General features: G+C 40.7%; 2 protein-coding genes across 2 annotated transcripts; both read left to right on the forward strand.

Moving 5' to 3' along the window:
- The first annotated feature begins 597 nt into the window (after positions 1-597).
- Positions 598-1,534, forward strand: LOC101954369 (olfactory receptor 7G2). The gene is given in 2 exon segments (XM_005332160.3): positions 598-1,073; positions 1,075-1,534. Coding segments are annotated over 2 exon segments (936 nt in total).
- Positions 1,535-14,602: 13,068 nt separating this feature from the next.
- LOC101968936 (olfactory receptor 7G2) lies at positions 14,603-15,538 on the forward strand. The gene has a single exon (XM_005332266.2). The coding sequence runs from the start codon at positions 14,603-14,605 to the stop codon at positions 15,536-15,538; it is 936 nt and encodes a 311-aa protein (XP_005332323.2).
- Positions 15,539-16,355: the final 817 nt, after the last annotated feature.

The raw sequence follows: 16,355 nt of genomic DNA on the forward strand, positions 1-16,355 counted from the left end.
TTCCTATAATCTTTCCAAATACTGTTCCTGCTCTGCACACATTTTTTTTTTGTGTGTACGTGCAAGTGAAAGATCTTCATTTTTTTGGTTCCAATTAGTTTTACATGACAGTAGAATGCACTTTGACACATGATAAATAAATGGAGTATAACTTCTAATTCTCCTGGTTGTAAATTTGAAGAATCACACTGGTCGTGTAATTATGTATGTCCATAGGATAATGTCCAGTTAACTCTACTATCCTTCCTACCTCCTCCCTTCATTCCCTTCTGCCTAATCCAAAGTACTTCTGTTTTTACCTCGCCCCTCCCTACTGTTAATTAGCATCCACATATCAGAAAAAACATTCAGCCTTTGTTTTGGGGGGATTTGGTTTATTTCACTTAGCATGATATTCTCCATCCATTTACTGGCAATTGCCATAATTTCATTCTTCTTTAAAGATGAGTAGTATTCCAGTGTGCACATATACCACAGTTTCTTTATCCATTCATCTGTTGAAGGACACCTAGGTTGGTTCCACAGTTGAGCTATTGTGAATTGAGCTCTGCACACATTTTTTATCCTTCTGCTTCATTCTTCAGATTCACCAGTGACATGGGACCCAGAAACCACACAGCTGTTTCAGAATTCCTTCTCCTGGGACTGACAGATGACCCAGCTCTGCAGCCCCTCATCTTCAGCCTGTTCCTGTCCATGTACCTGGTCACAGTGCTGGGGAACCTGCTCATCATCCTGGTGGTCAGCTCTGACCCCCGCCTCCACACCCCCATGTACTTCTTCCTCTGTAATCTTTCCTTTAATGACATCTGCTTAAGCACCACCACAGTCCCCAAAATGCTGCAAAATATCCACACCCAGGACCAGAGCGTCACTTACACAGGCTGTCTCTCCCAAGCCTGCTTTGTCATAATTTTTGCACTCATGGAAAATTGTCTGCTTGCGGTGATGGCTTATGACCGCTATGTGGCCATTTGTCACCCCCTGAGGTACACAGTCATCATGAACCCCCGCCTCTGTGTCCTGCTGGTCCTGGTCTCTCTGCCCATGAGCATGGTGGACGGCCTCCTGCAGTCTGATGGTGCTGCGGCTGTCCTTCTGCACGGACCTCGAGGTCCCCCACTTCTTCTGTGAACTCGCTCAGGTCATCAAGCTGGCCTGTTCTGACACCCTCGTGGATAACATTCTGATCTATGTTGCAATATGCATCTTTGCTGGTGTTCCTCTCTCTGGGATCGTTTTCTCTTACACTCACATTGTGTCCTCTGTCTTGAGGATGCCCTCAGCAGAAGGAAAGCACAAGGCCTTTTCCACCTGTGCGTCTCACCTGTGTGTTGTCTCCCTGTTCTATGGGACAGGTTTGGGGGTGTACATTAGCTCTGTAGTTAATGACTCCCCCAGGAAGACTGCAGTGGCTTCAGTGATGTACTCTGTGGTCCCTCAAATGCTGAATCCCTTTATCTACAGCCTGAGGAACAGGGACATGAAGAAAGCCTTGAAGAACCTCATGGGAAAACTGGCTTCTTTTCTATGATCTGTCGATCGCTTGAGACTCGTGTTTCTAGAGTCAGCCAAAGTGAGGGGATTTATGATGTGCCAACATGCCTGATGCTTCTGTCTCCACATCCTTCTAAAATGACAAGAAAATATAGCTTCTCTTTCAACTTCCCATTGCTTTTTGTCTTGCTCTCTGACGTTTGACTCAGGATTTCAATTCTCCAAACAGGAATGCTTTGCATTGGTTTAAAAAAAGCAGACCCTGAAGGAGGGGGTCTAATTTTAGCAAATCATAAATATTTTTAGCGAATGTGGTGCCTTCTGAAAAGTAGGGAAGTTGGAGGAGGTGAATAGTGACACGTGGAGAATGTAGCTTCCCCAGATCCTGTGGTTGGGAGGAAAAGATATTGAAGTGCATTTGTACTCAGAATTCATATTTCTCATTGTTTATGATGTTTGCAAAAATTATTTCAGTCTTCAATCTCTGTGTAATTGCTTTGAGTCCATCAAATGCAACCTGGGTTGGGGGGTTGAATATTAGTGATATTTTATGGATCAGTCTCAGAATAAGGAGAGTTGTTGAAGGCTGGTAGGGTAGGGGAAGATGTGTGCAAGGTCAAGATCATGTCTAGAGACTATCTTCAGCTTGATTCCATGGTTAGGGCCATGTGTGTTGCACCTCTCACAATTAGACTGACCCTAAGGCAATGATGTGGCTATTCACACTCAGGTAGGTGATCACTGAGATGTTCCCTGGAAAGCTGCATCCTGATAAGGTCACACCCCATCACACGTCTCAGTTTCCATATTTATAAAATTCACATCAATTGAATATGTCAGTATCTTGAAGTTGATTTGTGGTACTTGGACACTGTGTGAAATGCCATCGCTTCTCATAGAAAAAGAAACCCTAACTCTGATACACTGAGACAAGGAGGAGAAATATTGTTCATGTAGAGAATTTCTGATGTAGGATTATGTAGCTCTGGAGACGACTGCTTCATTGAATCCCATGTGGGGTGGTCTCTGTGATGGGTTTTTTTCTCCTCTGTTTTCCAAGTTGGTTGCAGCTTTGCAAAATCCCACAGAAGCCATCTATGTCACTGAATGAGTAAGTGGGGACCCTCAAAATGATACCTTTCTGTCCCAAATCTCCTCACTTGTTCAATGTACATACGTGATAGGAGCGTTTCATGTTGAAATGCATTTTATTTTTTGCAGAGAATCATCTTATTCCAGATAATATAGATGAGCCTTAACTGTAATTTCATATATCATTATAAGATACATAGAAGTGGGAATAGAAACTGAATTAGGGCAGGCTGTTTTGATTGCTAATAATTTTAAAAAAATTTAAATTTGTTTTAATTATTTAGACATGACAGTAGAATGCATTTATGCACTTTGACAGATCACACATAGATGGGACATAATTTCTCATTTTTCTGAGTTTACATGTTGCAGAATCACATTGGTCATGCAGCCACATATATACATACAGTAATGATTTATGTTTCATTCTACTGTCTTTCCTATCCCCACATTCCCTCTCCTCCCCTCCCTTCACTTCTCTCTACCTAATCTAAGGTAACTCTATTCTTCCCTAGTATCTGCATATTAGAGAAAACATTCGGCCTTTGGTTTTTTTGGGATTGGCTTATCTTATTTCACTTAGCATGTCAATTTACTTCTTTTTGACATTCAATGTTATAAATGGATTCTGGGTCTTGGTGGCACTTCTGGGGGTCCCTTATCTTACTGGGTTTAGCAGGTGTTCATTCCTTTTCAATCCCATTCTTAAATGATGTGAGGTTACAACAAAAAATAATTTTGCATAGTCATTATTGCTAGTTTGAATAAAGCTGGTTTAACATTCTCCCTATGGAGAATTCCCGATGGAGTTTTGACATGTTTTTTTTCCTGCTGGTGGAATTACTGTCTGTAAGGGTATAAATTACCGCTTTGTGCTGTTAGGTGGAATTTTCTTAAGTGGTTGAACTAACTTGCCTGGCCACTAGGTGACGCTGGTGTTCCACATAATCAGTGAACTTCCATCTCCCAGACCATCTGGTCTTGTGAAATATGGTTTTGCTAATTTACTTTTTTTCTGCCGCTACTTATTTATTTTTGTTTTTCCATGTATTAAATGAGCCACTTTCGCCAATTTGGATGAAGATATTTGGTTGAGGTGTTTGTCTTTTCTGTTAATATACCGAAGGTCTTTCTTTAACTAGAGTCAACCCCTTTTAGTCATGTGACTGCCAAGTCTTAGTTATCTGTTTGACTCTTTTACACCAGCGTTACAGTGCACAGTGGAGGCCAGGTGTTCCCTTTACTAGGGTTGAATATGCCTGTATTTCCTCCAATGCTGTGGGCTTGTTATCTCGGTCCTTGTTCCTGATGCCAATCCAGTAGTGAGAACATGGTTTTGGGAAAAAGATTTTGTGCTTTGACAACAAGGAGAAATACAGACACCTCCTGTCCCAAAGGCTGTGATTCTCTCCATCCAAGGGAGCAGGGGGCTTTTAAAGAGGCGATTCAAAGGCCACATTCCGTGCCTTCTCTGTCAGATTGTAATTCCTTCGTTAATTTGGGAGATGGTCTTTTTTGAGATCTTCTGGTGCCATCCCCAAACTCTGTATAACTTGGTTCCTGTGGTGGGTGTGGGTCAAGGACAGACAACTCTGCCTGAGGTGGGGAGGAAAGGGAATACTGTTCCCTGAGATGAGGGAGTGGAGAGATTAGGAGGAGGAAGGAGAGGAAGAGAAAGAAACACGTCCTTTTAAAAATAAGTCGCAGTGGCAGAGCAGCAAGGGCTGTGTTCAAGGTATAAAAGGTTTAGAGTTTCACTCGTAGTTGAAAGGCGTGTAGCTGCGTCCACTTCACCTTTAGGATGGAGTCCTCCTGGCTCTCAGGTGATTTTAAAGGGGCTTGTTTTTATTTTCCTCTCCCCCCCTCTCCCCCTCCCTAACCTGGGGGCAGGGAAGGAGATTACCATTTCCTTTCCTAGGCCTCCTTATCACCTCTTGAGCACACACCCACCACAGGAAGGAGAAGTCACTGGAAAATCTAGGACAGGACTGTCTCCCAAATTGACAGGTGAATTTCAACGTACCATCAGGGCGCACCTGGAATGTAGCCTTGGCACCGTTTCTCTGAAAGTCCTCGGTTTTCCCTGATGGGCAGAATCTCCGCCTCTGGGACAGGAGTCCCCTTGCTTCTCCTTTGCTAGCAAAGCAATAAACCTTCTTTTTTTCTTTTTCTCAAAACTGTGTCCTCCTTATTAAATTGGCACTGGGGACAAAGACTGAGCTTTCAGTGACACTAGAATTTGTTTTTTTTTGTTTGTTTGTTTGACATCCGGTAGAAATCCACAGATTTTTTTTCCTCCAATTCATCAATAAATAAGTTGATTATTTATGTGCTCATATTTTTCTGCATTCTCTTGTTGGAATAATATCTCTCTGTAAGGATGGTCTTAGCCTAACTGTTAGGATAGCCTTAGCCTAAGCAACTCCGTTTAAAAATAAACCTGCAGTCCCACCAGGCATAAGTCTTGAGAGCCCTCCAATATGTCAATCAGGCATGGCCTGATAAAGACAAGTCACTTTCCACAACCCAGATATGAGTTAGGGTGAAGTCACAGGTGACTTGCCTTTGCCCTGATAAGAGTCAGAGGTGCAAGTTCAGGGTGGAAATCATCAAGCCATATGTCCTGGCTCTAAAATACAAGATGCCACTAAGAACCCTGGTAACAGCTGGTAGGACCTAAAGGGTGAGAAGAAGTTTCCAAATTTAGTATAAATGATGGAGCAAATGAACACACATTAGAGCCAGCCGAGAGCCTAATGAGGACCTGGACTGACATCCAACTCTCATCATCATCTGCCTGACCCTCTGCATCATCCTCACGGCTCTCAATCTCTGCAGTAGTCTCCCGACCCTAGTGGTGAGAAGAGCGACTTTTCCTACAACCATCTCCTCAGCCAGCTGCCAACTCCACCCCAGGAGAAGCCTCCATGGGTGCCTGACCTGATCACTGTGGTCTGAGTGAGCGTGCATCTGCTGGACTGAAGACCTAAGACTTGAGACTTGAGCTTAGCACACAGAGGGAATGTCTGTAACGAGTCTGTCGTGATTCAGTGTGTTTGCAGCGCTTAGAATTAGCATTGTGTGCTTTGAAATGATTCTGTTGCAGTGCCCAGCCTTAAAGATTGTCATTTTCTTGATAGAGAACCTATAGACTGATTGTATTGAGTGATTTTAGTGAATAAAACATTGAAAGAGCAGAAGCACATGCACATTCTGTATTTCTCCCCCTCGACTGTGTAAGTTGCATCTTTGCCTACTGCGACACTCTCTGTACCCTAATGTCTTACATCTTTTTTTTTTATTATGGAAACAGTTTTTATTTATGGGAACAGTTGGTAGAGTCACTTTTAAAAGGCAATGGAACATAGTTATATGGCATACTTAGTTCAGATGATTACACAGAATATTTTAGAAATTGTTAAGTATAATAATAAAAATGGATCAATTTCCACCATTTCATATATATGATCATCACTTTAAATTTCCGAGTTTGTTAGAAGTATTAGATTCTCTATATTGTCACTTGCAATTATACAGGAAATAGGTAGGTGATCCCTTTTTTTAAAATTGCTTTTACTTTTAAAATACATGACAGTGGAATGCTCCCAATTCTTATTACACATATAGAACAATTTTTCATATCTCTGTTTGTATATAAAGTATGTTCACACCAATTCATGTCTTCATACATGTACTTTGGATAACAATGATCATCACATTCCACCATCATTGCTAACTTCCTGCCCTCTCCCTTCCCCTCTCACCCCTCTGCCCTATCTAGAGTTTGTCTGTTCCTCCCATGCTCCCCCTCCCTACCCCACTATGAGTCAGTCACCTTATATCAGAGAAAACATTTGTCATTTGTTTTTTGCGGATTGGCTAACTTCACTTAGCATTATCTTCTCCAATGCCATCTATTGATCTGTAAATGCCATGAATTTATTCTCTTTTATTGCTGAGTAATATTCCATTGTGTATAAATGTCACATTTTTAAAATCCATTCATCTACGGAAGGGCATCTAGGTTGGTTCCATAGTTTAACTATTATGAATTGTGCTGCTATAAACATTGATGTGGCTGTGTCCCTGTAGTATGCTTTTTTAAAGTTCTTTGGGTATAGACCAAGGCGAGAGATAGCTAGGTCAAATGGTGGTTCCATTCCAAGTTTACAAAGGAATCTGCATACTGCTTTCCATATTGGCTTCACCAATTTGCAGTCCCACCAGCTGTGTATGAGTGTGCCTTTCCCCCCAGATCCTCGCCAAGGATTATTATTGTTTGTCTTCACAATAGCTGCCATTCTGACTGATGGCATCTTAGAGTAGTTTTGATTTGCATTTCTCTAATTGCTAGAGATAATGAACATTTTTTCATGTATTTGTTGATTGATTGGTTATCCTCTTCTGAGAAGTGTCTGTTCAGGTCCTTGGCCCATTTATTGATTGGGTTATTTGTTTTTTTGGTGTTTAGCTTTTTGAGTTCTTTATATACTCTAGAGATTAGTGCTCTATCTGATGTGTGAGGGGTAAAAATTTGCTCCCAAGATGTAGGCTATCTCTCTGTTAAACTCAAAGATTGTTTCTTTTGTGAGAAGAAACTTTTTAGTTTGAGCCCATTGAATTTATTGATTCTTGGTTTTAATTCTTGCACTATAGGAATCTTATTAAGGAGGTTGGGGTCTAATCCCACATGATGAAGATTAGGACCTAATTTTTATTCTATTAGACTCAGTCTCTGGTTTATTTCCCAGGTCCTTGATCCATTTTGAGTTAAGTTTTGTGTATGGTGAGAGATAGGGGTTTAATTTCATTTTGTTGCATATGGATTTCCAGTTTTCCCAGCATCATTTGTTGAAGATGATATCTTTTCTGCAGTGCATGTTTTTGGCACTTTTGGCTAATATAAGATAATTTTAATTTTATGGGTTAATCTCTGTGTACTCTATTCTGTACCATTGGTCTACCAGTCTGTTTTGGTGCCAATACCATGCTGTTTTTGTTACTATTACTCTGTAGTATACTTTAAGGTCTGGTATAGTGATGCCACTATTTCCTGCTTCACTCTTTCTGCTAAGGATTGCTTTAACTATTCTGGGTCTTCTATTTTTCCAGATGAACTTCATGATTGCTTTTTCTATTTCTATGAGGAATGCCATTGGGATTTTGATCAGATTTGCATTAAATCTGTATAGTGTTTTTGGTAGTATGGTCATTTTGATAATATTAATTCTGCCTATCTAATAGCAAGGTAGATCTTTCCATCTTCTAAGGTCTTCTTTGATTTCTTTCTTTAGCATGTTGTAGTTTTCATTGTAGAGGTCTTTCACTTCTTTTGTTAAGTTTATTCCCAAGTATTTTTTTGAGACTATTATAAATGGGGTAGTTTTCCTCATTTCCCTCTCAGAGGATTTGTCACTGATATACAGAAATGCCTTTGATTTATGGCTGTTGATTTTATAACCTGCTATTTTGCTGAATTCATTTACTAGTTCTAGAAGTTTTCAGGTGGAGCTTTTTGGGTCTTCAAGGTATAGAATCATATCATCAGCAAATAGTGCTAATTTAAGTTCTTCTTTTCCTATGTGTATCCCTTTAATTTCTTTCATTTGTCTAATTGCTCTGGCCAGTGTTTCAAGAACTATATTAAATAGAAGGGGTGAAAGAGGGCAACCCTCTTTCAGTATTGAGATATGTTCCTGTTATCCTTAGTTTTTCTAGTGTTTTGAAGGGGTGCTGTATTTTGTCAAATGCTTTTTCTGCATCTATTGAGATGATCATATGACTCTTATTTTTGAGTCTTTTGATGTGATGAATTACATTTATTGATTTCCTTGTGTTGAACCAACCTTGCATGCATCCCTGGGATGAATCCCACATGATCATGGTGCATGATCTTTTTGATACGTTTTTGTATTCAATTTGTCAGAATTTTATTGAGAATTTTTGCATCTATATTCATTAGAGATATTGGTCTGAAGTTTTCTTTCTTTGATGTGTCTTTGTCTGGTTTTGGGATCAGGGTGATATTGGCCTCATAGAATGTGTTTGGAAGTGCTGCCTGTTTTTCTACTTCCTGAAATAAATTGAAGAGTATTGGTATTAGTTCTTTCTTAAAGACTTGTAGAACTTGGCTGTGTATCCATCTGGTCCTGGGCATTTCTTGGTTGGTAGGCTTCTGATGGTGTCTTGTATTTCATCACTTGATATTGGTCTGTTTAAATTGTGTATATCTTCCTGATTCAGTCTGGACAAGTCATATGACTTAGGAAATTTGTCGATGCCTTCAATATCTTCTATTTTATTGGAGTGTAAATTTTCAAAATAATTTCTAATTATCCTCTTTATTTCTGTAGTGTCTGTTGTGATATTTCCTTTTTCATCATGAATGCTGGTAATTTGAGTTCTCTCTCTCTTTCTTTCTCTTCGTTAGGGTAGCTAAGGGTCTGTCAATTTTAATTTTTTTCAATGAACCAACTTTTTATTTTGTCAATTTTTTCAATTATTTCTTTTGTTTCGATTTCATGGATTTCAGCTTTAATTTTAATTATTTCTTGCCTTCTACTGCTTTTGCTGTTGATTTGTTCTTCTGTTTCTAGGGCTTTGAGATGTAGTGTGAGGTCATTTATTTGTTGACTTTTTCTTCTTTTAAGGAACAAACTCCATACAATGAACTTTCCTTTTAGAACTGCTTTCATATGTTCTCATTTACCTCTAAGAATTTTTTAATTTCCTCCTTGATGTCTTCTGTAACTCATTGTTCATTCAGTAACATATTGTTTAGTCTCCAGGTGATGGAGAAATTTTTATTTTTTATTTTGTCATTAATTTCCAATTTCATTCCATCATGATCTGATAAAATGCACGGTAGTATCTCTATTTTTTTTATTTGCTAAGAGTTGTTTAGTGGCATGGTTTGTGGTCTATTTTAGAGAAGGATCCATGTGCTGCTGAAGAAAGTGTATCCACTTGATGCAGGATACATATATATTCTATATATGTCAGTTAAGTCTAAGTTATTGATTGTATTATTGAGTTCTATAGTTTCTTTATTTAAATTTTGTCCTGAAGATCTATCCAGTGGTGTAAGAGGTGTATTAAAGTCACTCAAGATTATTGTGTTGTGTTCAATTTGGCTCTTGAACTTGAGAAGAGTTTGTTTGACAAACATAGCTGCACCATTGTTTGGGGCACATATGTTTATGATTGTTCTGTCTTGTTGGTGTATGGTTCTCTTGAGAAGTATGTAATGTCCATCTTTATCTCTTTTGATTAACTTTGGCTTGAAGTCTATTTGATATGAGGATGGAAACCCCTGCTTGCTTCTGCATTCCATGTGAGTGGTATGATTTTTCCCAACCTTTCACCTTCAGTCTGTGTATGTCTTTTCCTATGAGTCTCCTGGAGGCAGCATATTGTTGGGTCTTTTTTTTTTTTTAAATTCAATCTGCTAGCTGGTGTCTTTTGATTGGTGAGTTTAAGCAATTAACATTTACTATTGAGACATGGTTTGTATTTCCAGCCATATTTGTTTATGTTTGTTATTTAACTTGGCTTGATTTTCTTCTTTGATTAGTTTTTTCTTTAAGGTACTACCTTCCTCTGCTGATTTTCTTTTTCTTTTACTTTTTTTTAAAGAGAGGAGAGAGAGGGAGAGAGAGAGAGAGAGAGAGAGAGAGAGAGAGAGAGAGAGAGAGAGAGAGAAGTTTTAAATATTTATTTTTCAGTTTTCAGTGGACACAACATCTTTATTTTATTTTTATGTGTGTGCTGAGGATCGAACCCAGCGCCCCACACATGCCAGTCGAGCGCATTACTGCTTGAGCCACATCCCCAGCCCCCTCTGCTGATTTTCATTGTTGGTTTTTGCTTCCTCTTCATGGAATATTTTTCCAAGGATATTTTGTAGTGTCAGTTTTCTCACTATAAATTCTTTTAACTTTTGTTATTCATGGAAGATTTTTATTTCATCTTCAAATATAAAGCTGGATTTTTCTGGATACAAGATTTTAATTGGCACCCATTTTCTTTCAGAGCTTGGATATGTTGTTCCAGGTTCTTCTAGCTTTCAGGGTCTGTGTTAAGAGATCTGCTGTTATCCTAATTGATTTTCCCCTATATGTAATCTGATTCCTTTCTGTTGTGGTTTTTAAAATTCTCTCCTTATTCTATATGTTTGGCATTTTTATTATAATGTGCCTTGGTGTGGATCTGTTGTGATTTTGTACATTCAGCACTCTGTAGACTTCTTGAATTTGAATTTCCAATTCATTCTTCATGTTTGGAAAGTTTTCTCACATTATTTCATTGAATAGATTGTTCATTCCTTTGATTTGGACCTCTATGCCTTCCTATATATCAAGAACTCTTAAATTTGGTCTTTTTATGCTATCCCATACTTCTTGAATGTTCTGCTCATGGTTTCTTACCTTTATCACTGTGTGATCTATCTTCTTCTCAAGATTATATATTTTGTCTTCATTGTCTGGTGTCTTATCTTCCAAGTAGTTTACTCTGTTGGTGATGCTTTCCTTTGAGCTTTTAATTTGGCTTATTGTTTATTTTATTTAAAGGATTTCCATTTTTTTTTTAGAATATCTATCTTCCTGTTGAGGTGATCTTTTGCTTTCTGTAAATGTTTATGTATCTCCTTGATGAAGTGAACTTTCACTGCCTGTATTTGCTCTCTTATATCTTCCTTGAGTTCACAGAACATTGTAACCTTGTGCACCCTGAACCCCTTCTCTGTCATTCCTCCTGCTGTGGCTGCCAATGATTCTAATGAAGTGGTGTCTCATTTGTTTGGGGCACTTTCTTCCCTTGTCTTTTCATGTTGCTCGTGGGTCTTCCTTTCCAGCTCTGTGGGTCTGGGGTAGACTGTCATTGTTTTTACCCTATAGGTTTGTAGTGCTCTTGTAGGGTTCCAAGACCTCTCCTTTGTGGGGAAGGACAATTGGGACACATATATTTATGTTAACAGATCCCAATGACAACAATATACCACCTATGAACAATTTGTTGTTATTAAGACGTTTACAGCTTAGTCTCAATGTACAGAAATGTTGGATTCAATTATTATCTAAACTATAATCAGTAGTTTTGTAAAAAGGCTTACAGATTCTGATGGTGGACAGTGACTGGGGGTGGGGCGTAGGACGATGTGCAGAGGAGGTAGGATGTGAGGATACAGAGTTAATAGATCTTAGGAAGTGTGGAAGGGAAATCTAGTGAAGAGGGTTAGTAGGAAGAGAATAGACTGGAAGTAATTTAGGGTAGGCACGTGTGTGGGACGACAGTAGAGCACATAAAACAAGCACACGTATGTATTTAGAAAAATACAGGATGTTAAAACAGTAAAATTTGGAGGGGAAAGAAAAATGAAAGAAGAAAAAGGAAAAGAAAAGAAAAAATGGCATATACAACACCTCTATATTATATCATTCAGATGACTCAGTCCTCAAAGCCGTGTTTCATGCAAAGTTCTTGGTTTCACATATGTTGGTGTGTGAGGGCCGGGGGAGAAGCCAGGGTTGTAGCTAGCTTTGGAGCTCCGTGTCTGTCCTGCTTCTCTTCTCCTCCAGTAGGTGACGTCCTCTGCTGAAGCTGGTGTCTCTGCCCTCGGGATGGCGGAGGTAACCAGGTGGGAAGACAGGTCCTGGTGCAGGGTGCCTGGAATGGGGAGTGGCACTGTCAGCCCTGCAGGGAGACTGACCTCACGGGTCTCTTTCTGGGACCACTGGTATGACTTGAGTGCCCAGTCCTATCACCTCTCTACCTGGAGATTTCCCAGCTCCTGGTCTCTCTGTTGGACTCCAGACTTTAGCCCCACCTCCCTCTCCCCTGGCAGTTCCCAGTTGAGGAACCTCTCACCCCAGGGCTCCCGTGGGTGGCTCCTTGGTCACACTGCACACCTGTGTTGGGCAGCTACTGTGTTGGTTCACCGCTGCTGGGGAGGGGGAAGGTTGGAAGCCTGGTACCTGGCCGCTGGAGATCCCATCTGGGAACTGCCCCCAGCTAATATGGAGAAAAGGTTGAGCCAAGATGGCAGTGGCCTGCTTTCAGCACGGTGTCTGGGGAGGTGGGGGAAGCCTGGGAAGGTGGGGGCAGCTGGGTGATGGTGTTGTACTGTGGGTAGGGAGCATCTGAGTGACCTGTGTGGGAGCGGAGTGAGGTTTTGGAGATCTGCAAATGTGCTGATAGGTGATTCTGTTATGGTGCTCACTGAGCCTTGTGTGGGCTAGAACTTTGGGCTTTGGGCCCAGCTCCAATGCCAGGTGTCCTACTTGAACCCTGAGGCCCAGAGCCCTGCGCAGGGTCAGAGCACTGGTGATTTCTGTGGAGAGCAGCTCTCTAGGGGTCCTCTACCACTCTCAGAGATGCAGTATTCCAACTAGGTGAGATCTGGACCATGGAGCAACACAGAATGCTGCCTCCCTCTGGCCCACCATCTTGAGAAAATAGCATGACTTCAATTCTCTAACCACAATTTCTTAGCTGGGGTCCAGTGACACAGAGCCAGTAGCAGGGGTTATAGTGACAGCACCTTTTTTCATGGTGTAGTCTCAGAGAATAGCAAGTTGAGATGGCAGTCAAAGGCAGGGATAATATTTAAACAAAGCAGAGAGAAAGGAAAAATGGAGAGTTCAATCAACAGTTGCAAAGGTATTGTTTGATAGGAAGAATCAGTTCTTGTGTATTATGGCACAGCCAGGCAAATATAATTAACAGCAATTTATTATTTGTTGGGATAGAAAAACGTATCAATACCATTCTAAATAAGGAGTAATAGTCCTTCCTCTAATTTCTGCGTTCAGCGGGTACCAAAGAGGATTGACTAGCTCTTCTATGCAAAATTGTAAAGAATGAAAATTCTGAATATATAGCACATATACAATGAATTTTAAGATGCAGAACCATGAATGTTTGCATTGTTATAGCATGATTGCTATATATTTATGTTTCTATTACTTATGTGAACATGTAGAATGTACACACTTGAATTGGAATCATCCTTTGTGATGTTATGGCATGATATCACAAAAAAAGAGATACTTTTGTGTAAAGATGAAGTGGAAGTTGGGAATTCATTGGAAAAGTGCCATGTAAAACGTGTGCCAGTCCATCTAACAGCTGTGAGAAGAAACAATGGAAAGAAGGGGATGTTGTGTGCTGGGCCTCAGGGGTCAGGAAACAAGCCACCCTCAACTCCCCACCTGTGAGGACGAATGGAGTTTGTCTTTAAGGATGTTCTCTCCTGGGATCAGAATGAGAGTATGACTGCTGGTCTAATGAGCACTTTGAATTTGAGCCTCAGGGACACAGAGATTGCAGAAGTCAGGCTAGGGACACCTCACTCGACAGCCCTGCATCTTTCAGGACACAACACTTGGCCCTCTTCCCAGAGATGATTCCTCTTGAACAGGAGCCTGTTGACTCAGTTAGCCTCTGTGCATTTCCTGAGGACAGACCATCCATCTTCTATATCCAGGTGAGAGGCTGAAGTCATTCCTCTCTAAGTCAACCAGGTAGCAGAGTCCTTTAGCAAATGCTTTGGACTTGAGGGCAAGAATGACATTCAAATTTCATCCTGGGAAACAGGAAGGAGAAATAAAAAAACAAGGGAGAGAGAAAAGAGTCCCCTATGCATCTTGTGCCAACTGTGTGTCATCCTCTTGCCACATTCTCATCGATGTGTGCCCGAAGTTCTGTTTCTGCTGGTCTGAAATTCAGCACAGTGATGATGATGGTTATGGGATATTCTGAAATTTGCTGAATTCTTGTAGGGATATTGGAGAGGGGGTTTTATGGTGTTCTAGTTGCTAGGGCTGCCATAATCCAGTACCATAGACTAAGTGGCACAACACAAAATTATTTTCTCTCAGTTCTGAAGTCTAGAAGTCCAAAGTTCAAGATGTCTGCAGGTGTAGTTTGCTGACACATTACCAAGTTTTGCTGCTGCCATCTATACATTTTATTACCTTTATACCCTATTTTTGTCTCCAGATTTTTCAAAAACATGGCAACTACAAACCACACAGCTGTTTCAGAATTCCTTCTCCTGGGACTGACAGATGACCTAGCCCTGCAGCCCCTCATCTTCAGCCTGTTCCTGTCCATGTACCTGGTCACCATCCTGGGGAACCTGCTCATCATCCTGGCTGTCAGCTCTGACTCCCACCTCCACACCCCCATGTACTTCTTCCTCTCCAACCTGTCTTTTAATGACATTTGCTTGATCACCAGCACAATCCCCAAGATGCTGGTGAACATCCTGAGACAGGATCAGAGCATCACCTATGCAGGCTGCCTCTCTCAGGTCTGCTTTGTTTTGATTTTTGGTGGTTTAGAAAATTGCCTCCTTGCAGTGATGGCCTATGACCGCTATGTGGCCATTTGTCACCCCCTGACATACACTGTCATCATGAATCCCCGCCTCCGTGTCCTGCTGGTTCTACTCTCCCTGCTCATTAGTGTTGTGCACGCCCTCCTCCACACTCTGATGGTGCTGTGGCTGTCCTTCTGCTCAGATGTGGAGATCCCCCACTTCTTCTGTGAACTTGCTCAGGTCATCAAGGTGGCCTGCTCTGATACCCTCATCAATAATGTCCTGATATATGTTGTAGCTTGCCTATTTGGTGGTATTCCTCTCTCTGGGATCATTTTCTCTTATATTAACATTGTGTCCTCTGTCTTGAGGATGCCCTCATCAGAAGGAAAGTACAAAGCCTTTTCCACCTGTGGGTCTCACCTGTCTGTGGTCTCCCTGTTCTATGGGACAGGTTTTGGGGTGTACATTAGCTCTGAGGTGACTGACTCTCCCAGGAAGACTGCAGTGGCTTCAGTGATGTACTCTGTGGTCCCTCAGATGCTGAACCCCTTTATCTACAGTCTGAGGAACAGGGACATGAAGGAAGCCCTGAGGAAGCTCATAGGAAGAACAGCTTCTCTATGATGTGTTGTCACTTGTGTTTCTAGAATACATAAAAAGAAAACAAAACAAATAAACAAACAATAAGAAGAAGAACAACAACAAAAAACAGGATTCTGGGAGAACCAGATCCCTAACCCTTTTGTCCCTACATTTTTCTGAATGACTATATTATGTAATGACCAGGTACATTGAACTTGGATTGAATCTTGATATTGCTTCATGCTAAGTCTGTTAGGAGACATGATTCCAAGTCTCTTAACACAGTTCCTTTCCTGAGGTCTGCAGCAGCAGTGTCTGAAGTTGGGGTTCTGGTTTTAGAAAGTGTTTTGTGGTGCAGTAAATTGAAGAGGCAGACAGAGCAGGGATAGTATTTAAACAAGCTCTAGTCATGGCTAGCTAACTGTTCCTGTGCCTGGAGTCATGTGAATTGCTGTCTGGAGTTAATCCTAATAGTCATAGCCTGTCAATCAACTTCTGAGACTTGTTATTGATAGTCCATATCATTCAAGGCAATGATAGCATCTACCATATTAAGGTCATTATCTATAAATTTTCATAATTTAATGATATAAGTGGGTTGAGATGATTATTTGATTTATGAACCTGATCCAGTTCATTTGATTGCTTTATCAAGATTTCTTTAATCCTCAGAATAAGAAGATTACGTAATAGTCACACTCAGACATCGAGCCAGATGAGAACCCCAGTGCTTTTTCCTGTTCATACTGATACTTAACATCTCCATGGGTCATCCAGGCTACACTTCTGCAGTGGACTGGATGGTGGCCTTCAGCACAGGAGCAGTCCTGTACCGCTGAAAGGTAGTTATATAAGAAAA

Source organism: Ictidomys tridecemlineatus, chromosome 2 (genome assembly GCF_052094955.1).
Source record: "Ictidomys tridecemlineatus isolate mIctTri1 chromosome 2, mIctTri1.hap1, whole genome shotgun sequence".
Lineage (NCBI taxonomy): Eukaryota > Metazoa > Chordata > Mammalia > Rodentia > Sciuridae > Ictidomys > Ictidomys tridecemlineatus.